The sequence below is a fragment of the Mustela erminea genome, chromosome 5, assembly GCF_009829155.1.
Source record: "Mustela erminea isolate mMusErm1 chromosome 5, mMusErm1.Pri, whole genome shotgun sequence".
In the NCBI taxonomy this organism is placed as follows: Eukaryota; Metazoa; Chordata; class Mammalia; order Carnivora; family Mustelidae; genus Mustela; species Mustela erminea.
The window spans coordinates 107,730,912-107,757,091 of NC_045618.1; the positions used below are offsets into that span (position 1 = coordinate 107,730,912).

Sequence of the window (26,180 nt, forward strand, 5' to 3'; positions counted from 1 at the left end):
AAGCACATACCCTCCCCAATGTCCATAATCCTACCCCCCCTTCTCCCAAACCCCCTCCCCGCAGCAACCCTCAGTTTGTTTTGTGAGATTAAGAGTCACTTATGGTTTGTCTCCCTCCCAATCCCATCTTGTTTCATTTATTCTTCTCCTACCCACTTAAGCCCCCATGTTGCATCACCACTTCCTCATATCAGAGAGATCATATGATAGTTGTCTTTCTCCGCTTGACTTACTTCGCTAAGCATGATACGCTCTAGTTCCATCCACGTTGTCGCAAGTAGCAAGATTTCATTTCTTTTTTTTTTTTTTTTAAGATTTCATTTCTTTTGATGGCTGCATAGTATTCCATTGTGTATCTATACCACATCTTCTTGATCCATTCATCTGTTGATGGACATCTAGGTTCTTTCCATAGTTTGGCTATTGTGGACATTGCTGCTATAAACATTCGGGTGCACGTGCCCCTTTGGATCACTACGTTTGTGTCTTTAGGGTAAATACCCAGTAGTGCAATTGCTGGGTCATAGGGCAGTTCTATTTTCAACATTTTGAGGAACCTCCATGCTGTTTTCCAGAGTGGTTGCACCAGCTTGCATTCCCACCAACAGTGTAGGAGGGTTCCCCTTTCTCCGCATCCTCGCCAGCATCTGTCATTTCCTGACTTGTTGATTTTAGCCATTCTGACTGGTGTGAGGTGATATCTCATTGTGGTTTTGATTTGTATTTCCCTGATGCGAGTGATATGGAGCACTTTTTCATGTGTCTGTTGGCCATTTGGATGTCTTCTTTGCAGAAATGTCTGTTCATGTCCTCTGCCCATTTCTTGATTGGATTATTTGTGTGCTGTTTTGTTTTGACATTTAATATGGTTGAAATTCAGGTCACCCAACCTGAAATGTAAGAAAAGAATTGGTGGAATTCTACACATAGAAAGGCAGCCACTTTTCATAAGGTAGGAGGTACAGAGCAGTGAATCAAAGGGGATATATCATAAGGTAAATGGTGGGATGGGGAGTGGGCAAGGGAGCCCCATAGACCAGCTACTAGAAAGTGATATAGCCCCAGAACACAAAATGGAACTTTTAGAAATCTCCTCCAAGAGACATTCCTGCCTGAAAGGCACTCAGGTGGTGAAGCAGGACAGAATCATGGGTGACGCTGTGTGGTCTCACAGTCACAGACCCCTACGGTCACAGAAAGAATGGGGATACCTGTGCCAGCAGAGCCCCAAGCATCAGAGTGGAGAAATTGGCTACAGTCAGAGCCTGGGAGGGGGTTCTCAGCTCAGTTTGCCATAAACCACGAACCAGGGAACAATCTGGCCACCACAGTCCATGCAGGAGCCCTGCAAAGGACAGAATGCGGTGACCCGCCGCCTTCCTCCCTCCTACTGCAGGAATGGCACAAGCACATGCTGCAGAAGTCTGCAGAGTTTGGTATACACAAAAGTACAGATTGATTTTTCCCTGAGGGTTTACTGGGGGTGGGGGTGGGGGAGGAGTTGATCTTTCAGCTCCAGCACTGGAGATTGGGTGCTTCCATTTTTATATTCATCCTCTAAAGCAGTGTAGAAAGCCTTCAGGGAAAAAAAGCCACATAGAACAACCCAAAGCAGCTTGTACTGAGCCCTGCCCCCTGGGAATGGGTGGTGCAACTCCTTCTAGGCAAAGACACCTGAAAATCAGTGCAGCAGACCTCTCTCCCCCAGAGGACCTGCTGGTACATCAGGGGAACACCAACCTTACCAAGTACAAAGAACTGCAAAACTCCAGTGCAAGGCAAAAATAATATATAGAATTTGAGGTTTCCTCTCATGATTCTTTTATCTTTCAGTTTAAAATTTTCCTTTTTTTTCTTTTTTTCCTTTTCAACTCGTTTCTTATTTCAATTCTTTGTTTTTAAATCTTTTTATTAACTTTCATTTTTACATTTTATAGATATATTCTTCATTTTTGGCTTCCTTTCCCTGTATTCAATTTATTTGTGTGTGTGTGTATATATATATATAGAGAGAGAGAGAGCAAGAGAGAGAGAGCGCTTTCTTTACAATTTTGGGATTTATTGTCTTCTAACAAATACACCCAGGACCAAGTAGATCACCCTAATTTGTCCACTTGGAAGATTATATTCTCTCTTTTCTCCATTTTTTCTCTTTAATTTTTTGGTTTCTGACCTCTTCAGATTTGTCTAGTATGTATTTCACTTGGGTTTTGGTTGATATTTTTTGTTGTTGTTGTTGTTGTTCTCTCATTTGTCCATTCTTCCCTGGCCAAAATGACTAGAAGAGGAATTCACAACAAAGGAAAGAACCAGAAGTAATAGTGTCTGGCACAGATCTAATTGATATGGCTATCAGTAAAATATCAGAGCTGGAACTCAGGATGATGATGATAAAGTTACTAGCTGGGCTCGAAAAAAGCATAAAAGACACTAGAAAAACTCTTAGTGCAGAAATATATCTAATCAGGTCCAAATTAAAAATGTTTTAGCTGAGATGCAGTCTAAATTGGATGCTCTAACAGCTGGGGTAAGTGAAGCAGAAGAATCAGTGACATAGAAGACAAGATGATGGAAAGTAAGGAAGCTGAGGAAAGAAAGAAAAACTAGTGGACCATGAGGGAAGACCAGAAATCAGCACAACCATAAAGTGAAAAAATAATAGAATTATTGGAGTTCTAGGGGAAGAAAAGATAGAGGGACAGATGGTATATTTGAGCAAATCATAACTGAGACCTTCCCTAATGGGGGGAAGGGAGCAGGTATTCAAGTCCAAAAGGTAGAGTCCAAAAAAGCCCTCAAAAATAATAAAAATAGACCAACATGCCGAAATATAATAGTGAAGCTTGCAAATTTCAGAGATAAAAGGAAAATCCTGAAAGCAACTCAAGGCAAATCTCATAACCTACAATGGTGGAAACACTAGGCTGGCAGCAGACCTATCCAGAGATCTGGCAGGCCAGAAAGGGCTGGCATATATTCAGTGTTCTAAATGAGAAAGACATGCAGCCAAGAATACTTTATCCAGCTAGGATGTCATTCAGAATGGAAGGAGATAGAGATCTTCCAGGACAAACAGAAACTAAAAGAATTTGTGATCACTTAACAGCCCTGCAAGAAATACTAAAGGGGATCCTATACATGAAGAGAAAGCCCAAAAGTAACATAGACCAGAAAGGAACAAAGACAATATACAGAAACAGGGACTTTACAGATAATACAATGGCACTAAATTCACATCTTACAATAGTAACTCTGAATGTAATTTGTATTCATAAATTGATAACTTAGACAATTAATTCTTAAAAGCCACATAGTCCTAAAACTCAGCCAAAACTAAAAAATGATGAAATAGACAAACTCAATATATTATAATCACTAAAGAAATTGAATTTTTAAGTTAAAATGGCCTGAAAAAGAAAAAAATCTAGACTCAGATGCTCTGGTTTATTTTTAGATTCATCCATGTTGTTGCATGTATCAATGGACCATTCCTTTTTGTTACTGAGTAGTACTCCCATTATATGGAATATTCTACAGTTTATTTCATTCATGTTGTGGAATTTGGGTTTTTTACAGTGTGGTACTATTATGTAAAAGCTTTTATGAACATTCATTTACAAGTCCTTGTATGAACATATGTTTTCATTTTTCTTGGGAACATACCTAGGACTAGAATGGCTAGAGCATAGGGTAGGTGTGGGTTTAAATTTTAAGAAACTGTGAAACTTTTTCAAATCAGTTGTATGTACCATTTTACATTCCCACCAACAGTAGCTGTGTATAAACTGTTATTTCATTTATATAAACTGTAGAAAATGCAAAATCTATAGTAACAGAAAGCACTTCATTGGTTACCTGGGGTGGGATAGGCAGAGGAAATAATTACAAAGGGCACAAAAGAACTTTTGGGGCTGATGAATATATTTGCTGCCTTGGTTGTGCAGTGATTTCACAAGTGTGGCCATGTATGTCAAAACATATAAAATTGAATACTTTACATATGTGCAGCCCATAGTACATCAACTACACTTCAGTGTTAAAAATAATAATAGGTGTTAAAATAATGGGATATTTGTTTGGTAGGATATGTTATTTAGTCTCTGAATAACTGATTGTGAGTGAGGTCTCATGAGACTTACTGGTGCACCCAGTAGTTGAGCAGACTAAATCTAAAGCCATAGCTTCTACTGGTAACTCTGCTAACCAGCTCACCAGCTGTCCCCTTGCACAACCCCATATCTGCCTTTCAGCATTGATGGAATGAGTACACCGTTTCCTTCCCATCTTCAAGGGCCATTTAAGATAATGGTTAGGAAATGAGAGGTCAGGGCAAAATAATAAACTTTTTAAAAAGTCAGTATGTGAGCACTTGGTTTCACAGTCCTTGACTATTTTTGACAAAATGAACTTCGACAAAAAGCTGCTTTTCCATCTTGGGTTGCTCACAAAAAAGATCAAAAAAGAAAGGATTTATACATAATAAAGTATATAATTGTACATGCCATAGAAGAATACCATACAGATGAATTTTTAAAGTCATTTTAATTTATTTATGCCTCTTCTACCCTTGATTGGCTGGAGTAATTGAGCAAACTCAACTCTCATTTTTCCTTCATCCTCATACCATGCTAATTTCAGTCTCTATGGGTTTTCATTCATGACATTCTGGAAGGCTGGCATATTCTCAACAAACCCTAAACACTGGCAAGCACAATGACAAGGTCTGTAGACTTCATGACAAATAAAAACTGACCTGTACTCCAATCTCTTGAAACCTTTGTCTGAATTCCACCCTTTCAAGGCTCATCTTGAAATCTTGCAAAGATCTTGCAAATCGTCTTCTCCACAAGTGACTTCCACACTATTCTCTATGCTACAGAGGGGTTTCTATAGTGTAGTGGTTATCATATTCAAGTCGCACTATTCTATATTCAAATCTCTCCCTTTTCTGAGTTATTTATGCTTACAGTCTATATCATGCTATATGACAATGTTATTTTGTAGCATTCTAGAATTGTTCCATTAATTCGTCTTAGTTCTACCCCGGGTGCAGTGTAATCAATTAGTCATAATGCCCATTTTCATCACTGGTTGTACAAGAGCACTCTTGTGTATTTTATTTTATCCCCATACTACACCCTCTTTATTCCATTGCTGCTGTACCCCATGGTCTACCTCTGTCATCTTCCCCTTTTCGTAAGGATAGCCACCTGAGGGTAGAGTAATACCTACTTGCTTCAAGCATCTATTTCTTCCTCTATAAAGAAGGATAATACCACATACCTTAGTGGGTTGTTATAAGGAATAAATGAACTAACTCATACAAAGCACCTCAGTACAGCAAAGTGCATATGGCAGGGGCTTGATGATGGCTCCTATGAGCCCTGTTTGCTGCTTCAAATTGTAGTCGTCTATACCTGTTAGCTCTTCTAAGAGTGTGAGTACCTTAGAGACAGGTCCATTTCAGATACTTCTTTATTATCTCATTTCTCCATACTCTGCTTTGTGTACTATTCCATACATTTATGTTTACTATAATTCTTGGGTTAGCATTCTACTAAACTAGATCTTACGTATATATGCTAGAGTTATTTCGAAATGCTTTTTTTGCTGGAGGGGAGGTGGGTGGGGGGAATGGGGTCAGGGTGATGGGCATTAAGGAGAGCATGTGATGAGGTGAGCACTTGGTATTATATGCAACTGGTGAATCACTAAACTCTACCTCTGAAATTAATTTTAAAAATACCAAAAAATGCTTTTTTTATCCAAGAATGCAGTATGTGTTAATATCTTTATTGCAAGATTCATGGTAATAGTTTATTAATTATTACATGAAAGAAAAGTTGTATCTACTGAAAGTAAAATCGTAAGTTAGTCTTCAGTGTATAAGAAGATTGCTGTTTTTCAATTCTACCTCCGGTGGCTTAAAAAATACAAGTACTCCTCCTTCAGTCATGTTTTGTCTTCCAGGCTTTAAAGTAAGAGATATCTGCATCCTGCAACAAAGTGACAGTAACATGAATCAGACCCTCCTTATATGTACCCTATTTTGTTTTTTACAAAGTCCTTCTGTTTTCAGGAGCTATAGCATTATGATTCACTGTTAAGAATCCTTACAAAACCTGAGCAAATGCTTAAATTAGAATAAAAATCATAGCCAGAATTCTAGACCTACACAAAAATATCTCTGTAGGATTTAGCATCATTATATCAGGTATAAATATCATATTAGCATCTGCCCATGGTATTTCTTAAATGTTGAAATATCTACCATTACTCTTCTGGACCAGCATATCATACCTATAATAAATATAAAGAATTGGAGCACTGGGTAGCTCAGTTGGTTAAGCCTCCAACTCCTGATTTCAGCTCAGGTTATGATCTCAGGGTTGTGAGATCGAGCTCCACTCTGGGGCTCCACACTCAGCAGAGGTCTGCTTGAGATTCTCTCCCTCTGCCCCTCCCCTTGCTCATGTTTGCTCATTCTCTAAATAAATGAACCCTTAAAAAATAAATAAATAAATACAAAGAATAGGTCAGGGTATTTAGAATTGTAGTATCTGACAGATAACTTGAAAATGATTTGTGAACTTCTAGAATATTGCTTAAAAAAGTAAACCAAGGCAACTCAATAATTCTTAATATGTGACATTTCATTGGGCAAGATGTACATTTAACACTTCTAAGAATTTCCACTAAGACAAAATAATAAATAATAAATAACACAATTCAGTGCAGCTGTTGTTCTTGATCCTGAAAAATAACGTATATTCATAAAAACAAAGTTCCAGACATAATGTTCCTAGCAACAGAAATAAATTCAAGTATTATCAATAAGTACATTTAGTTTGGGATAAGCTATATTGGCATTATCTTAACATAGATGCTTTATAAGCAAATTTCAATAAGTAGATGGATATATATATTTATTTATATATATAATATAGAAAATAATGGGGAAAAAACAGGGAGAAAACTTGAGTTAAAGAAGTGAGGAACAGGGACGCCTGGGTGGCTCAGTTGGTTGGATGACTGCCTTCGGCTCAGGTCATGATCCCGGAGTCCCAGGATCAAGTCCCCATCGGGCTCCCAGCTCCATGGGGAGTCTGCTTCTCCCTCCGACCTTCTCCTTGCTCGTGCTCTCTCTCACTGTCTCTCAAATAAATAAAATCTTAAAAAAAAAAAAAAGTGAGGAACAATTTTTTCCTTTAGTTGATATGATTTCGTGTAAAGAAGGAGGGATTTTATTTCAGAAATATCCTTGGGAAATGAAAGGATATGCAGTTTATCATTAAAAAAGTGATAAACAGGCGACTGGGTGGCTCAGTGGGTTAAGCCGCTGCCTTCAGCTCAGGTCATGGATCTCAGGGTCCTGGGATCGAGTCCCGCATTGGGCTCTCTGCTCAGCAGGGAGCCTGCTTCCCTCTCTCTCTCTCTGCCTGCCTCTCCGTCTACTTGTGATTTCTCTCTGTCAAATAAATAAATAAAATCTTAAAAAAAAAAAAAAAGTGATTAACAATAAGACCATGAAGTAAGCAGGGGCTCCCAGGTAGCTCAGATCATGATCTCCGGTTGTGGGATTGAGCCCATGTCAGTGAGGACTCTGATTCTCCCTCTCCCTCTGCCCCTCCCCTCTGCTCACACTTTCAAATAAATAAATAAATAAAACCTATTTTTTTAAAAAAAGACAATAATAATATATTAAAGTTAGTGGTAGGAAGAGAAAAGCCATCATTTTAGCAAGGACTTGATGTAATCAAATGCTTGATTTACTGAGTACTGTCTATTTTACAGTTAGATAATCTATAAACAAGACAAAATAATGTTATTGTGGACATTCCAAAAAGCACAACTGCTATAGTGGCACTGAACAGAGCTCTCGCCCCTGGTCCCCTCTTCCCTTGAACCCAATCACTTCTACAATGTATTCTCTCCCTACCCTCTCGCTGAACTCTTTCATCTTTATCTATTAGCTAAATATCCTGCTACCATCAAAACAAAAGCATTAAGAGCTAATACTTAACAAGTGTAACACTCCAAGACATGTTTTAAGAGCTTTCCATGTACTTACTCACTCACTCCCCATGACAATCCTATGACTAAGTGCATCATTAATCTCCATTTTGCTGATGGGAAGACTGACGGACAAAGAAGAACTTGCCTGAGATTGAGGGATGAGGTCACAGGATAGAGCTGGGATTTCTACCCAGGGAGCCTGCTATGAGGCTCCATGTTCAAACAGGACGTTATATGTCACCTCCCAGCGTGAAGCCCTTTCTTTCTCAGTTCTCATCCATCACTGGGCACAATACCATTCTACTAGTTGTCCTCCGAGTTCAAAAGTCAGATGTAAATCTTCGATGAACCTCTACCTTTGGAACGATCCCACACTACATCCCAACATTACCAAAACACTATAAATTGTCCACATTACAACTTGGTAGCCAATGAATGGCCTTCAGGATTTTTGCAGCTTGGAACTTGTTTAATGCATCAAGGAAGTTTTATAACCCTTAAGTCTCTTTAAGCATTTTGGTTGTTTACTTTTTTCACTAATTCATGTTCACTGTCCTGCAAAAACTGGGAATAAATTAAGTGCCTAACAAATTGTGGATCGCTTAAATAGTAGTAGCTTACATAATGATACATATGGTATGCTTCCACTGAATAATTCTCTCTATATATCAAACCCTGCTAACTTACTTCTAGAAGAAGCAGTCTTTGAAAACATATTTTACAATAGAAACCATCCACAGAAATGGCTTTTCTTTCCATTATCGTATCAATAATTTTTGGCTTAACTCATTACATTTTCTGTTATCTTTATACATTAAACTCCTGTGATGGTCACAATTTTCTCAGAAATAGCCCATAATATTCCTCACTTTTCTTTAAGAATGAGTGCCAAAAGAATGAATAATCACTGTATTTTTCTCAGACATAGACATTTTGGCACACATCACATATTCACAGTGCTTCCAGAATGAGGCCAAAGGAACCAGCACTACACAGAGTGTGCATGTGTTTTAACAGTGCGGTAAGAGCTTTGACAGACTTAAGCACGGGGCTGAGGTACACTTCATCCTGGGGAGAAGTGGGAGGGAAGGCCAGGTATCAACCCAAGAAACCCATACCAGGTAGGAACTTGTGGAAAGCAGTAGAGAAAGAGTATTTTAACCTATGCACTGGTCAGGAAGTGTAGAAGACAGAATGTCAATCTTTGATTTGATTTTACCTTGATGAAACCTCTTTCTCTAAGACCAGTAGTAATTTATAGTAAACCAACAGAAATGCACACGGGACACAATTCTTTTTATCTCTTTTATATATATCATGAGGTGGATGGAGGGTCAGTAAGAAAAGTTGTCAAGCACTGGAGAATTCATACTTTCCTACAAGACTGATCTGTATTAAGCGGTAGGAGTGCTTGGGTGGCTCAGTCATTAAGTGCCTGCCTTCAGCTTGGGCCATGACCCCAGGGTCCTGGGATGGAGCCCTGTATCAGGCTCCCTGCTCAACGGGAAGCCTGCTTCTCCCTCTCCCACTCCCCTTGCTTGTGTTCCCTCTCTCTCACTGTCTCTCTCTCTCTGTGTCAAATAAATAAATAAAATCTTAAAAAAGAAGAAAAAAGTGTATAAATGGGTCTTACCAAACCATTCTTAAAGTTCTCAATCCTTTTCTTCCCTAATTTGTTGGTTAGCCACCAGGCCCAGGTAGGCATATATTGCCACAAATATGTTATTAATAAAAAAGGCTGATCCGTGATCCAAACTTCTTTCAAGTCATTGGCCATGCTGATTAACATCAGCCGCACACAACGACTGGTCGCCATCTTGTGGGACTGGTCAGTATCAAGGCCTTCAGTCTAAGAAAATGTTAACAAAAGGAAATTAAGTGAATGCTGAGTATTTATCCAAGATATTTCACAGAACTTTTAAGCTAGAAAGGACATAGAGGTCATCTAGTGGAGTGATTCTTTCAGTGGGACTCATGCCCATTTGCAGTACCCATAGCTACTAATGGGTGTCTATAAGCTATTTGTAATATACCCAAAAGCCTAAGAGAAATCATACACTTTTTTTTTTTTTGAGAAATCATACACTTACCAGATGAGATGCTGCAGGCTCAACAAAAGATGAAGGTTCTTTGCTTTTCCTTAGATCACCTTTAATGTATTTACTGATAACTATATGTCATTTTAGCAATAAAAGTTTTTAAACAAATTACTAATCCACTTAGCAAGAGACATGGACACCATGGGGATAAAATGGAGGAAGAGGATAAAAGCAGTTTCTGGTAGTGAACAAATCTGGTACTGCTCATCTAGTTAACCCCCTACCATTCTACAAATAAACTGAGGCCCAGAGAGGTAGTGACTCAGCTGTGCTCCCACAGACCATTAGCAGTAACCATTTCTACAGTCCAAATCACCCCATTCCTAGAAGAGCACACTCATTCTATTCTACCCTAGAGCCTCCACAGAAAATGTGAAGATATAAATGGTATCTGTAAACTTTTACATACACGCAGAAATAGATTTATGTCTCAGCAGAAATCGATCTTCATTGAAAAGAAGAAAAATTTCACGGTCTTTTGTTGGATTTTGTATGATTGAGTGAGACTGAATTCTTCACAGGACATTTGCCTTCCACTGGGTAACACTATGTGTAATTCATGATCTGAGGGAAGCACAGGCCTGTGCTTAGCACAGGTGAAGCTAACCTAAAATTACCTCAGTTTGGCAAAGCTTTTCCTAAGCTCCTTCGCCATTGCCCCTCTTGAAAATCCCAGAAGATTTCATGTACTACAATTCAGCCAGACAGAACCTTTCAATGTCACTATGATTTATGAATTGACAGAAGCTAGGCTTTAAGAATATTGACAGCCCACATAACAGTGGATTATTTATAAGCAGTATCTTCTCAGTTTCTTTAGCCTTTATTAAAACTTAGTGCCAAAGCACCATCAGCTAACCTTAACAGTGTTCCAGGTGCCATAAGGTTAAGTATTGTAAATCATTCATAACATGGTAACATGTTAGTCTAACATGTCAGAAAAAATTCTAAGCCCTGAGACATAGTGATACAATATCAATATATAACCACTAAAGCATTTAAATTATTCTCTGAGGCATTTTTACCTTTTGGACATCTCCAACTAGGGAATTCTTCACAATATTTGATTGCACAGGTCCTGGACAAATGTTAGATACAACTATACCTGGGTATGTAGCAAGTTCAGCTCGGAGGCAGTTAAAAAAACCCTAATAGGAAAAAAAAAAAAAAGGCAAATAAAATTAAATACACATATCTCATATTTGCTATTAGCATGAAATTACTTTTCTTTAACTTTTTATGGGGGACAATTATCAAAATACGCTTTGAAATGCCTACTAAAAGATGTGAAATATAATTGGGCAACCTTACTAAATATCTTTAAGTGTAAGACTGGGAGCAATATAGGACAGGCATGTTCAGGCATTGTCACCTTCCGGTAGTAACGGTTCGCCCCTCTTGGCAGTGGTGGCTCATGGCATCAGTGATTTTTTATGGTATATGCCGGACAAGTGGAAAACCATCCCTGGAGATTATTCTGACATACCCTGCTCAGACCATCCCCAGCTCCCCACTCCCAAAGAGGTGTGTGTTCTCCACTGAGAATCACTGAGGTTGGGCCACTTTTATCCCTCAAAGTGGTCTAAAGTGCCAGTGCTGGCACAAGAAGGAGAGAGAGGTGTTAGTAATACCTAAGAGAAATGATCAAAGAGGAAGAAGAATTCAACATTTTCTATGTATATTACTATTTTAACAGACAATTCATTTCAGCAGACATTTACTTTTAGGGTTAGCAAGAGAGTACGTGGCTGGTTAAAAAGTAGTATGTGTGCTTACTTGATGGCTTTTGTAGACACAAGCTAGACTCTATAGATTTAAAGATACTGGCCATTTCTAAACCGAATAGGGAGTAAACATCTACTTCCCCTTATCTCTTTTCTAAATTAGGAAATGTTCCAAGACTGCATAGGTATAAGCTGACTTAACAACTGAAGAGACTAAACAGCTAACTCAGAATGTGTTCTTTTACTGCCCACCATTAACCAGTTATCAGCTTCCAACGCTGACCACCAATCAACAGGGGCGGGTAGGGCTCCTGAGTCAGAGATTAATAAAGTGTGCCTCAAACGGACAAGAAAAAAGGCTTTTTGTAAATTCAAGAACTCTCATACCCTTAACCTTTCGCCTCTCTGTAGCAAAAAAGGATGAGGACACCACGAAAGCCAACATGTCAGATGCTAATGCACCCCCTTGTCTGCAATCACGTCTGGTACAGGGTATAAACTTTGCAATGATAAACAAATTCACTTTAGAGCTTGCTGGGAATCAAGAAAGGAAAAACGTTCTTAGAAAAGTGCTTCCCGGTCCCAGGGTTCAGCTACTGGTTTAACTAACTATAGAGTCTCAACCTGCCATGTTGTAGCAGACGATCAAATCCAGCAGCACCACAGTGAGTCCTGGAGGGCAGGCCAGGCTGTGTTTCACTGAAAGCACTCTGCATGTCATGAGAAAGTTGACTGCCTTCCCTTATCTGCCTGCCTGAGACTTGCCCAATGGCTCTGCAAGAAGTGACTACTAACCCAGCACCAAATATGGGGATGTCGGCAGTGTGGTCACCGGTTCACCACTCTGCAACAGTCCACTCTCTGCAGTAGAAAGAGGGTTCCCTCAAGAACAAGCTTCAGATCTTCATGAAACTGCGAGGACCATTCAGCCGTTGTATCTCATTATTCCAACAGTGTAACATGCTACTTACAATGACCCTCAACAACATTAATTATAAATTATGTGTCTCCTATTGGCCTTAGGATCTAATTTGTTCCATGTTACAGTTTAATAATATTTTTTCATATCTATCCTGAAGCCAACATGAAAACTTCATGTCTTTCCAATATTTACATCCAGGAACTTAAGCAACCCAAGTCAAGCTTTTCTCCTAGCCTCTGCCATGACTAGCTTTTCTTTCAGTGAAGCCATGGTCAGCAGATTCAAGCCTAGTCCTAGTAAGGATATGAAGTCCAGGGCTACTCATCCAGTGGGGAGCTCCTATTTCTGACATGCACATATAGTTAGATCAGAGAAAATAAATGCCCACTACAATGGGGAAGGAAAAAGAAGCCACAAAAATGAGAATGAAAAATACAACCTCAAGTGTGTGTGGAAGAAATGAGGTGTAGATCCCAAATTTGCCACAAAAATCTGGTAAAGATGAAGATAAGGGTGACAGGCTGACAAGACTAAACACTTCTTGAGGGTAGGGACCATTTCTTATCTTTATATCTCCATGTTGCAGTGCATGGCATAGCACAGTATAGATACTTGATACGTGTTTGCTGAATTAGGAAGATGCCTGTGAGATTCAAGTCCTTTTCAGCATCTTCTGGATATGTCCTCTAACAGAAGTCTCCATGGGTCATTCTTGCTCTTTCCTTATATCACTGCCCAGTTCCCATAACCTCTTGCAGAAATGGCCATATCTCCCATATACATATTTAGATCAGTACCATCAGAGCAGCCTTACCCGCAGAGCATGTTTGCTGGCACAGTATCCAGTAGAAAGGGGTGCAGATACGATACCCAGGAGGCTATTCACGGTAACAATCTTTCCTTGCTTCCTCTCGATCATGTGAGGCAGAACACACAATGTCAAGGACACTGTCCCTAAGTAGTTAAGTTCTATTAGCTCTTTGAAGACATCCAGGCTGGTGTCCACACCCAAAGAACGCTGGGATCTTCCAGCATTGTTGACCAGAATGTCGATCTAGTTAAATAAAATCAGAAAAAGGCACTTTGGGAATGACCTGTAAATGGATTGATGCAGTTCTTAGGGATAGTTTGTTGTATCATTAACTTGAAAAAAAATCAGTGGAATGGTGAATTTCCAAAAGTCAGCAAGAAAGAGAGAAAATAAAACCAGAATTCACCTATGGAAATAATTTCCCATCATAAGTGACTTTTTATAAATACCACAAAAATAAAAGGCACAGTGAATTTTTACTTTCTTTTGTTTACATCAAGGAATTAGTACTTATTAAGGTATGGAAAGTACAAATTACATAAAGCCAAGACTGTGAGTATAAGAGACTCATGGGCACAGGGACCCATTTACCTAAAGCCCTTTCAGTATAGCACAAAGATGGGAATCTCTTTCACATCTGTGTCAAAGCAAGACATGTTGATTCAAAATGGCTCCTTACTTTACCAAACTCCTGGAGAACCATTTTGGTGGCCGCTTCATGGGAACTTCTGTCAGTCAGGTCAAGTGGCAAAATGAGTATATCTTTTTCTTTTAAATTGCCATTCTCTAGATAAACACATTTAAAAATTAGTACCGAAGTCATGAGAGTTCAATCAGGCTTCTCACTACTTGCATTAGGTTTAACACCCACCCTACAACTCGACTTGGCAACAAACTCATTTCTGGCAGCTTTGTGGAAGAATTTCTCTCAGTGACCGAGAGGACTGGTGGTAATGAGGCAACATCTTTTTTTTTTTTTTAAACATTTTTTTAAAAGATTTTATTTATTTATTTGACAGACAGAGATCACAAGTAGGCAGAGAGGCAGGGAGAGAGAGAGAGAGAGAGGGAAGCAGGCTCCCTGCCAAACAGAGAGCCTGACGTGGGGCTCCATCCCAGAACCCTGGGATCATGACATGAGCTGAGGGCAGAGGCTTTAACGGCTGAGCCACCCAGCTGCCCCGAGGCAACATCTTTTTTTAAAAATTTTATTTATTTATTTGACAGAGAGAGAAATCACAAGTAGACAGAGAGGCAGGCAGGGTGGGGGGAGAAGCAGGCTCCCTGCTGAGCAGAGAGCCCGATGCAGGACTCCATCTCAGGACCCTGAGATCATGACCTGAGCCGAAGGCAGTGGCTTAACCCACTGAGCCACCCAGGTGCCCCCAGAGACAACATCTTATTAAACAAAATCCTAGCTGGGTCCCCAGGAAGTAGAGTGGCTCTCCTCAACATGAATATATACAGTCTAACATTTCAACATGCTCTAAAAGAAATCAAGATTATGCTACAAGCAAAAAAAAAAAAAAAACAAATTTTAGAGCTATTTCTTTAGAACTACAGAGGTACATTTGTCTTATGATAGGTGCACAAAGTATAGCTTCCCCTTTACACACATTAAAAAGAAAAACAATTTAGGCCTTCAGAGTTCCCCACTCACATGACACATAGGCACTTCCTTCCAGAGAAAAGGATTCCAGGAAGCAAACAAGGAATAGGGCACAATCCTGAAATACCCAATCAAGAAACAGATGGAGCTAGATTGGCCCTTTCCGTGGCTGCTCATCGAAAGAATAAGGCCCTAATATTGATATACAACAAGTGGGGCGCCTGGGTGGCTCAGTGGGTTAAGTCTCTGCCTTTGGCTCAGGTCATGGTCTCAAGGTCCTGGGATCAGGCCCCGCATCTTCCCCTTCTCTCTCTGCCTGCCTCTCTGCCTACTTGTGATCTCTCTCTCAAATAAATAAATAAGATCTTAAAAAAGAAAAAAGAAAAAGAAATGCAATAAGTAATGCCAATTAGAAAAACAAGCAAGGAGAGGAAATAAAAGGGGTAGAAAGGATTTATGGGAAAGTCTAAACTGTGAAACATGAACTATTTAAGAGAAATGGAAATGCTTGCACCAGTGATCGGACAGAAGAAAGGAAAACAACCAGCCTCCCTCCAGCCAAGAAATGCGGACATGGTTTGCTTCTGCCAGTACAGGACTTGCCAGTCTCAACAGCTGGAGGAAAAGCTACCATGGGAGTGTCGCTGCGCAAAACCCAAGAGGCCTCTGATAGCAACACTGGGAAAGAGGCCTTGCGGACCTGTCTGTTGACTCCCCTTTTTTGGGTGGTTAATGTTTAAAGAACAACAGGTAGACAGATGACCAAAAAAATGGTCTGCCTGAAAATTCAAAATTATCTCATTTTAGGGACTAAATGCCCCATGAGAAATAATCACTTTATAACTTGAGACTGCTTTCATGTGACTATAACTATACCAAACCCAGGTCCCCAAAAATAAAAAATTAACATGGTTGCTCAATTTATGAATATGAATATGATCTCAAGCTGCATTTTAAAACCTATTCAATTCCCATTCTTTCCTTTTTTTTTTGCTCTTTCATTTTTATAACAAAAATCTTATAGCATCCCATATGACTTTAATAGCTGACATTTTAGCAAAATGAAGGATCCTTTCTAATTAAATTTCTGTGGTTACATACATGTATGCCATACAAAACAATCAAACTGTTCTTTCTCTAAGACAAAAATAAAAAGGTATGTGGTCACTGAAAACCCACCAGCATTTGAAGGAATTGGTGGTCACTCCCTAATAGCAAGGGTCAGTGCAAAAGAAACGTAGAAAGGCACACATAGATCAGTGAAACAGAATAGAAAATCCAGAAATAAGCCCACAATGATATGGCCAATTAAATCTTTTACTAAGCAGGAAAGAGTACCCAATGGGAAAAAGACTCTTCAACAAATGGTGTGGGGAGAACTGGACAGCAACATGTGAAAGAATGAAACCTGGACCACCTTCTTACAGCATACACAAAAATAAATTCAAAATGGATTAAAGACCTAAATGTGAGACAGGAAACCATCAAAAGAAGGGAGAGGTGCATGGGTGGCTCAGTCGGCTAAGTATCCGACTTTTGATATCTGCTCAGGTCCTGATCTCAGGATCACTTATGTTTAAGCCCCATGCTGGGCTCCAGGCTGGGACTGCAGCCTACTTAAAAAAACAAACAAACGAAAATCCTAGAAGGAAACACTGGCAGTAACTTCTTTGACATTAACTACGGCAACTTCCTCCTAGCTATGCCTCTTGCGGCAAGGGAAACAAAAGCTATTGGGCCTACATCAAAATAAAAAGCTTCTGTACAACCAAGGAAGCCATCAACAAAACTAAAAGGCAACCTACTGAATGGGAGAAGATATTTGCAAATGACATATCCAGTGAAAGCCTAGTATCCAAAACATATAAACAACTTAAAAAACTCAACTCCCCCAAAATGAACAACCCAATTTGTAAGTGGACAGAATTTGCAATGACAAGGATGGAGCTAGAATATTATGCTGAGCGAAGTTAGTCAGTCAGAGAGAGACAAATAGCACATGATTTCACTCATATGTGGAATTTAAGAAACAAAACTATTTTAGTATGTATACTGTGAAAGCGAGCACTAAGAAACAAAAAAAACAACTATAAAGCAAAAAGAAAGAGAGGCAAACCAAGAAGCGGACTCTTAACTATAGAGAACAAACTGATGGCTCCTAGAGGTGAGGTGGGAGGGGGGCAAAAAGGGGGGAGGTGAGTTGAATAGGTGATGGGGAGTAAGGAAGGCAAACTCACGATGAGCTCCAGGTGCTGAATCAGTGAACTGTACACCTGAGACTAATAATACATTGCATGTTAACTAACTGGAATTTAAATAAAAACCTTAAAAAAAATGAGCAGAAAAAAATGAACAGACATTTCTCCACAGAAAATATTCAGATAGCCCACAGACACATGAAAAGATGCTCATCATCACTTATCATGAGGGAAATGCAAATCAAAACTATAATAAGATGTCACCTCTCACCTGTCAGAATGGCTAAAACCAAAAGCATAACAAACACATGTTGGTGAGAATATGGAGAGAAAGACACTGATGTACTGTTGGTCAAAATGCAAAATGGTCCACTGTGGAAGACAGCGTGAAGCTTCCTCAAAAACTAAAAAATAGAACTATCTTCAATCCAGTAATTGCACTACTGGGTACCTACCCAAAGAATACAAAAACATTAATTCAAAGGGATACATGCACCCCTATGTTATGGCAGCATTATGTACAATAGCCAAGATATGGATGTGGCCCAAGTGTCCACCGATTGATGAATGCACCAAGAAGTCGTGGTGTGTATATACAATGAAATACTACTCAGCCATAAAAAAAAGAATGAAATCTTGCCATTTGCAGAGACATGGATGGAGCTAAGAAGTAGAAAGTAGAATGTCAGTAGATAAGTTAGTCAGAGAAAGACAAATACCACATGATTTCACTTATTCGTGGAATTTAAGAAGCAGAATAAACAAGCAAAGTGGTAAAAGAGAGAGAGACAACCCAGGAAACAGACTCCTAACTCTAGAGAACAAACTGATGGTTACCAGAGGAGAGGTGGCTGAGGGGAGGGGTTAAAATAGGTTATGGGATTAAGGAGTGACTCACTTTGATGAGCACCTGGAGATGTATGGAAGTGCTGAATCACTACACTGTACACGTGAAACGAATATTACACTGTATGTCAACTAGCTAGAAATAAGGCTTTAAAAAAAAAAAAAAAAGTGAACTAGAAAGGAAAAGAGAAGAAAAAGGCAAGGGCAGCTCATGAAGAGATGCCCAAATGAAGAAGATTTGAATCTGAGCATTGGAAGCATTTGGAACCAGAGGAGACTGCCTGGGAAAATCCCACTCTTTCCTCTTAAAATTCTCAGAATTGTATTTGAATTCGGATTCTAGTTTATTTCTAGGAAGCACTGCTGCCATTTTAGGTTTACTCACCAAGGCACTTTCTCTTCACCCTTTCCAGCTCCTGCACTCTTCTGGCGGACAGCACAAGGGACACTCCCAGTTTAGACAGCTGGTAAGCCAGCTCCTCACCAATCCCACTCGACGCTCCAGTCACCCATATCACCATGTCGGTCAGCTCCCATTCTAGGGAGAAAAACGTGGGCAGTGAGCAGGAAATGGGCTGTGGATTACACCCGTAAAAAAGATAGTCATAAACAATACCACTAAATATGAAGACAATAATATGTGGGGTTTAAAAGTTTAAATATCCTCTATTTACGGCCTTGATACTGGTGATGATCTCACAGGTATACGCTTACCTCAAACTCACTGAGTTGCATACATTAAATATGTACCTTTTTTACATGCTAATCGTACCTCAATAAAGTGATTTTAAAAGTTTTTAATTTAATATCCTCAGAAACCCCTCCTACCTAATTTTTTTAAAAAAGGCATGAATACAGGGACGTCTGTTGGCTCAGTCAATTAAGTGTCTGCATTTGGCTCAGGTCATGATCCCCAGGATCCTGGGATCAAGCCCCACATTGGGCCTCCCCACTCTGTGGGCAGTCAGCTTGTTGCTCTGGCCCTCCCCCTGCTCCTGCTTGCTCTCTCTCTCAAATAAGTAAAAAACAAAACAATAAACAAGGAATCACACTTCTTTTTTTTTTTTTTTAAAGATTTTTATTTATTTGACAGAGAGAGGGAGAGAAACAGTGAGAGAGGGAATACAAGCAGGGGAAGCAGGAGAGGGAAAAGAAGGCTTCCTGCTGAGCAGGGAGCCCCATGTGGGCCTGGATCCCAGGATGCTGGGATCAGCACCTGAGCCAAAGGCAGACACTTAATGATTGAGCCACCCACACACATTTCTGATTTGAGATCATGAAAATTAAAATTGGGAAATCAGTTTACTGTTTTAGTCAGACCATGCTAAAACCTGTCTAGTAACATATTACAAGCTCTGGAGACTTCCAGGGTTCAGATCCTGGCTCCACCACACACAGCAAGGAAACGCCCTGCTGTGAAAACTTGGTGCCTTAATGTTCCACAACTGGAAAACTGGATTAGTAAAATCTCCCTCATAGCATTGTTGAGAAAAAAATGAGTTAAAATAAATATCCAGAGCAGAGTCTGACACATACTCAGTGCTTAGTAAAATGTTAACTACTTATTGCTAAAAGTGTTTAACAAATAGACTCTGCAGCAGCAACACACAGAATATTCACCCAATAATATGCATACTCTAATTTCTCCAGCCAGGGATAAGGGGGTTCTTAACTATAAAGGTTTAATACTTCTTATTACTTCCTACATGCTTAAACACATTACCTTATTAGAACCCTCACAAGAAACTTATGAAGTAAGAATTATCTTAATTTTATAAACAAGGACATGAAACAGGATTACAGACATTACCCCACTAGACTGCAAATTCCCTTAAGGCTGGGACCCTGTCTGCCTTGTTCACCATTCAGTGCCTAGCATAAACACTGGAATACAGAAAGAGCTACATCAGTAACTGTGGAGTAAGCACCCCACCCCAGCAGAGCTGGGATATAAGCTCAGGTACATCTAGCTCCAAAGCCACACCCTGACCAGTGGTGCCCACATTGTAATATGATCAATCTTTAAAACTCAACTGTTTCTTAGATGTTCAAGAAAATAAAACTTGTCTTCAGGAAAGAGGTTTCACGTAAATATCTGAATCAAGGCTGGAAACATCCCAAATACTATGTCTAGGCGACAATGCCTTCCTGTCATATGATGGACTTCTATGGAAATGCACAACAGAGGACTCCTTCAGGAAGAACAGAATGTACATTCAGACTTACCGCTCATTATTCCAAAATTCTGCAATACTCAGACTAGAGAGTAAATAAAACTATTTACTAACTGGCATACAGCTCACAAAAATTTCTTCCTGTTTACACCACTAAGCAAACATGATCTGAAACAAATAATGAAAACCATTAGGGTCTTGCTTACCTCAGGACACCTGTAGTTCTGGCCCAGCGTGGAGAAGAAAACCTGTGTATTTAGCACCAACTTTTGTTTCCCAGTTCCAGAGAATCTAGCAGACACAAAGGCCTCCCCTACAGGGTCTCTAAAAGCAGATTCTCAGAGTTGGAAGGAAACTTCACAAGAGTTCCAGCCCCAGTCCAGTTTGAGAATTCTCTCCTCAAGCTGTTGACTAACGTCTATTTAATTCCCTCAAAGGATGTGGAAGCTAGTTCTCTCCAAAGCAGAGAGAGACTGCTCCTTCCTTGGACTAGTCTGAACATTCAAGGAGTCAAGGATTCTTTCTTATATTGTGATCTACCTTTAACTTCTGCAGCTCCATAGCAGTTGGCAGCAGCTCTGCTTGTATTAACAGAAAAAATAAATCAAGCCTGGCTCACACATTGACAATCCCTTGTGTATCTGAAGATAGCTTACGTGTCTTCCCTAAATCCTCTCATCTCTTGCTTCTCTTAGGGTAAATAAACACTTCCAATGTCTGTGACCTTCCCTCAGATGACATGGCTTCAGGTTTCCTCACTACTTGGCTCACACCCCTTTGTACAAACTCTAGCTGGGCAATGTTCCTATTGAAGAGAACTGGCCAGAGAAGGATCCAGGACTCCCATGAGGTCCGGGCAATGGCTTGCTTGGCCACCGGGGTGTCCCAGAGTCTAGCACAGAGGCCTTGACACATACAAGTGTGCAGACCAAGAAAAACAAGGCTGTACCCACCTCAAGTCTAGCCCTGACGTAAGTACAGCCATCTTGACAAAGCAAAAGCTGGCACCTTGTACCCCTCTCCACCCACTCCCCTCAGTAATATGTGTGACATTCCTCAGGCACCCCGGGCTGCCCTAAAAGAAAAACAAATAGTTAACTTGCAGAGACCACAATCCTGCAAGACAGGAGTCTCCCTTGGTTTATAAATATCCTAGAGGTTTACAATAAAGAAGCTATCTTATCAATAGCCCAACTTCCAGAGATAAGTAACTCAATTTCTCAAGCCCTAACAGTGCCCCCCACTCCATAAAACTGAAGGAGGCTGAGGCAGAAGAAAATGGAAATAAATAAACCTAAACCTCACTAACAAGAACGCTTGATAGGAGGAATGTGACATTCCACCAGGAAACTCCCAATTGTCGTCATGTTAGTGCCTCATTAGAGGGGAAAATGGCCTTGACTTGATAATAACCAGGCCTCCAATATCCTGACAGTCTTCTTTACCCTGACAGCCCTTCTGAACATCCCCTTTGTCCTCACCTACTGCTGAGCCAGCAGTTGTGGCCCAATCCGAGTAGGGGTGCCGAGTCCACCCCTACTCTGCCTTTAAAAACTCTGACTATAATCCAGTTTGGGGTCCAAGTCCCTGCTCCGCTGTGTCGGGTACACTTGGGCCCGAGCTTAAGCTTGCCAAATAAACCCTCGTGCGATTGCATCGGTGTTGGCTCCTTGGTGGTCTCTCAGACACAAAAACTCAGGTATAACACAAGCAGCCATTCAGAAGATACCCACTGTGGACTGCCTTGTGTTGCTTCACACACTACATGCCTCCCACACCTGCCAAATCTTTTTTGGCAGTCATTTCAGAGACCACTCAAATGGTGGTTACTGCCAACTAAAACTTGAATTTTCCTCTGGTGTGCTGCTGCTGCTGCTGCTGAAGATTTCCTACTCTGGACTTGTGCCATGGGTTTTTCTGGATCTCTGTGCAATATCTATAGTCACCCTTCAATTTCACCATGGAAGATACACCCTTGGAAACATGGAGAATTTCTCTAGAAGGATACATAAAAGATGGGAAAAGTTGGTTGACTTCAGAGAAGCATACTTGGTGGTTGGGGGCAGCTTTTAATCATATATCCTTTTGTGTTGTTAACTTTTGTAGCATGTGAGTATATTGTCTATTTTCTAAGGTGACAAAAATAATAAACCAATGGAGAAGACAAGGAGGATTTACTTATTTACAAACCTATCTATGTATATCTATCTATCTATGTATCTATATTTTTTTTACCTTAATAGAGTCTGCCTATCTTTCCAGTCTAAATCGTTCTGGGAATCTGATGGGGACCTGAGTGTAACTCCATGTGCCTTTAACTTTGTTTTATTATCACACTCCCAACCCACAGTATACTTTCTAGTGTTTTTTTTTCCCCTAAAAACTCCCTCAAATTTTTAACGCCAGATATACTGTACCTCCATTTATGTGCTCTGTACTTTATACATAAACAAAGAGTTCTCGAAACCTTCCTCTACAGGCAACACAGGATTAAGAATGACTAAATTTGGGGTGCCTGGGTGGCTCAGTGGGTTAAAGCCTCTGCCTTCGGCTCAGGTCATGATCCCAGGGTCCTGGGATTGAGTCCCACATGGGGCTCTCTGCTCAGCAGGGACCCTGCTTCCTCCTCTCTCTCTGCCTGCCTCTCCGCCTACTTGTGATCTTTGTCTGTCAAATAATTAAATAAAATCTTTTTAAAAAAAATTTTAAAAAGAATGACTAAATTTAAAAACAAAGTTAAATTAAAATTTAAAAGCCATTAGCATGCAAGTTACCCTATTCTAAAAGTTCATAATAATAGCAATGTAACTAAATGTATCTTAAAATCCTTCAAAATTATTTTTCCAACTAAAGTAAAACACTGAAAAGATTAAATGAATTTCCTAAAAACTATTTTTGGTCAACTTTTAATTTTTGCTTGATATGTGATAACTTTAACCAGCTGTTATTCATTCAGGCATTGGCAACATTCTTCCTCTTCAGCACTTTACATAAATAATGGATCAGATAACTTTTGCAGAATTAAATTTAAAAAACTATTTTTAGGTAATCCCAAATCCAAATTAACACAAAAGCACTCAGGATCAAATGGAAATATCCACAAAGCAGAGGGCAGCCATCGGACAAGAGAAGGACTCATCCAGAGGTCTGACAATCACAAGCACCTCTTTGACGCCGTTTTGTAGCGTTGACCCTGCATAGGTGTATTTCCACCAACTCAATAATGTCAGCACTCCAGATGTTATCCCCAAGAAAATGCAACGAGACAAATGAAATATTAAGGAATAAGACTTTGTGCGGTAGGGCTGAGCTTTAGAGGAACACAAAGCACTGTACCATCTAAGACTTTCTTTAATCCTCAGGAACCAGTTTTGACACCCTTGGGAGCCATATCGCTGCCCTGCCCTCCCAGGACCGGCTTGGAAAGAAGAGTAAACTTCCTCACATGTGTTTTGGGTATGGACATACAGGAGACTAAGTCCAGGCAAACCCCACTTCCCCTAGCGCTCACAGATCCAACGCCTAGCTCCGGGTACATCAGATTAATAACGCCTACTCTGCAACAGTCGCTGTAAAGGCTAGAGGTCGTGTCACATCGCTTGCGCACAAAGAATGTGTTTAGGAAACAACCACCAAATTCTAACCAGGGTACAGATGAAAGTGGGAGAGGCAGAATGCCCCTCAGGATGCCAGCGATGATCTCGCCCCGGGCAAAATCCAGTTCTTTCCGGGGTGATACTTTCATCCCAGTACGTGCGTAGGGGGGTAATTCCGGACACTCACTTTACTTCACCACTCGCGACAACTTGAGGAAGGAGACGAACCGGGCTCCGGTTATCAAAAGGAGGCTCCTTTACAAACTCGGGGGACGGGCACTGCTCGTCAAAGTGGTGGACTCCGTGGACGCAGCAGCAGAGCCCCTGGGAGCCCGGGTAAGAATTTCGGGTCCCGAGGGCGCTCCGCCCATTCCGGCGCCCTCCTCGTTCGCCAAGCCGGCAAGACCTCGCTGACCCCCGCGAGAGACAAAGGGACAGGACCGCCTCGTTGGCCACGGCTTTTTCCTCCCCCACAGGCAGCCCCAAGGAAAGGCGGGGAAGCTCCACGCCAGCCGGAGGGATGCGGCGACACCGGGCACGGCCGCACGGAGCCCGGCCTCCCCCCACGGGTGGCGCGGCTGCGGGGCCTCACCTGGGCGTCGCCCCTGCCACTCGGCCCACAGCAGAGTCAGGTCGCCATCGGCCCGCAGGAAGCGCAGCAGCTGCACCACGAGCGCGACGAGCGCGCACAGCGCCAGCAGCCACAGTAGCAACTCCCAGCTCATCGCGGCCGCGCGCGCCCGGTTCGGCGGGAGGAAGACTGACCTCGCAGGAGCGCACAGGACTCAGCGCGGCCGCCTGGCCCAGGGCCGGAGAGCAGCGCGGCTCCGCCCAGCTAGTGGTGGTGGCTGGGGGCTGGTGGGGGGGGGGGGCGGTCCCGACGCGCCCAGTTCCGCACCGCCCTCACACCGCCCCTCCAACCCCGCGGGCTGGGAGCCGCGCCCTGGGCTGAGCGGAGGATGTTGGGAATCGCCCCACGCCGCGCTCGGAGTCCCGAACCCCGAAACTGCTGCGCCCGCTCCGCCTGCGTCTGCGCCTGAGAAAGGTTGCAGAGGGGACAGAAGGCATGGAGGGCTTGAAGTCGCGGCGGGACGGCTGTTCGTACAGCAGCCACAAGGTTTGTCCTATCAAGAACAACTGTTGTTTCAAGGCTCGGGTTGTGTCAAAAGGAAGAGCACAGTTGGTCCGACCTAGGATCACGATTCCCACCATCCTCGTCTTTCTTTCTTTAACTCAATGAAAGGAACAGACTATCAATTTTCCACCCACGCCAGGCACTCACCCTCCACCCCCATCCAGTGAACCCTACTCTGAGTTGCCACCTTGTCGGTTCAGATTCGAAAAGCTGTTGCAAAAGACACCTGCCTGGCTCCTGGACGGGAAAGTGCAGTTTCAGTCAAACTGTGCATGAGCACTAGCTGTAGGAGCAGAATTGGAGACCTGAGCCCAGCTGGTGCCGTCCCTGGCAGCCTAAGTAAATTATTTGTCTTTAGGTACCTACAAAGAATAGAGAAGTTTAAATGAGAAAATGCCTGTGAAGGACACAGTAGCTCATACACAGTGATTATATGTATTCTTTTATAATTATGAGAATTGTAGTTTTTAATTGTTATTTGTTTCCTTTAGTTCTTAGATTCCAACCTGAAAGATGCACTTTGTTCATAAACTTATATATTTTAGACCTAAAGAATTACCCTTGCACGTGAAAGCAATAAGAATGTTTTCAATTGTGATGCATCAGGTACTGTTGTGATATGGGTCTGATTCTCCAAGGAAGACCTACACTAGCTAAACTTTGATCTTAACCGATTGTTTACCTCAATTACAACTTGGTATAATATTGCTCAAGAGTTGCCCTCTTTAGTTTGTTACCTTTGCAATATGGGTTTTCTTCTTCTGATGATAAATGACTTTTAAACTATGGTGCTTAAAGATACTACACTGAGTCTCACTCCACTGATAAAATTCCAAGAGTTTCCTCTGACCCTGTCTCCCTTCTGTAAAATGTAAGAATTGATTTAGATTTAGTGTCCCAAGCCAAATCATAGCATGGATGCGCACCTGGATTCTCCGCCAGAAACTCCAGTTCTGGGGAAGGTGAAAGGGGAACAGAGCTGTATCTATAACACACAAACTGTAATAACACCACAGGGTCATTTCTCCTCACTAGCGACTCTTACTTTGG

The 26,180-nt window shown here is 41.2% G+C and overlaps 1 protein-coding gene across 3 annotated transcripts; it reads right to left on the reverse strand.

Annotated features, from left to right (window-relative positions):
- Positions 1–778: 778 nt before the first annotated feature.
- DHRS7 (dehydrogenase/reductase 7) lies at positions 779–24,834 on the reverse strand. Of its 3 annotated transcripts, XM_032344376.1 has the most exons (8): positions 24,588–24,834; positions 18,611–18,763; positions 14,252–14,358; positions 13,576–13,815; positions 11,141–11,263; positions 9,650–9,865; positions 5,915–5,996; positions 779–890 (listed from the first exon to the last, which is right to left on the reverse strand). In XM_032344376.1, the coding sequence occupies exons 1-7, from the start codon at positions 24,718–24,720 to the stop codon at positions 5,949–5,951; spliced, it is 1,020 nt and encodes a 339-aa protein (XP_032200267.1). In that variant the 5' UTR covers positions 24,721–24,834; the 3' UTR covers positions 779–890; positions 5,915–5,948. The 3 variants fall into 3 exon arrangements, with proteins under 3 accessions (XP_032200267.1, XP_032200268.1, XP_032200266.1); XM_032344377.1 differs by lacking the exon at positions 5,915–5,996; XM_032344375.1 differs by lacking the exon at positions 779–890 and having other exon boundaries at positions 5,757–5,996.
- Between the last annotated feature and the right edge of the window lie 1,346 nt (positions 24,835–26,180).

What these genes read in the sequence shown, in the direction of transcription:
- DHRS7 (XM_032344376.1), bottom strand. Translation starts at nt 24,720, where the DNA reads ATGAGCTGGGAGTTGCTACTGTGGCTGCTGGCGCTGTGCGCGCTCGTC. An exon ending in TTCTCCAGGAGTTTGGTAAA is followed by an intron (nt 13,816 to 14,251) that starts GTAAGGAGCCAT and finishes TTATTTAACTAG; the next exon opens with ATCGACATTCTGGTCAACAA. An exon ending in TAGTTGGAGATGTCCAAAAG is followed by an intron (nt 9,866 to 11,140) that starts GTAAAAATGCCT and finishes ACATTTTCTTAG; the next exon opens with ACTGAAGGCCTTGATACTGA.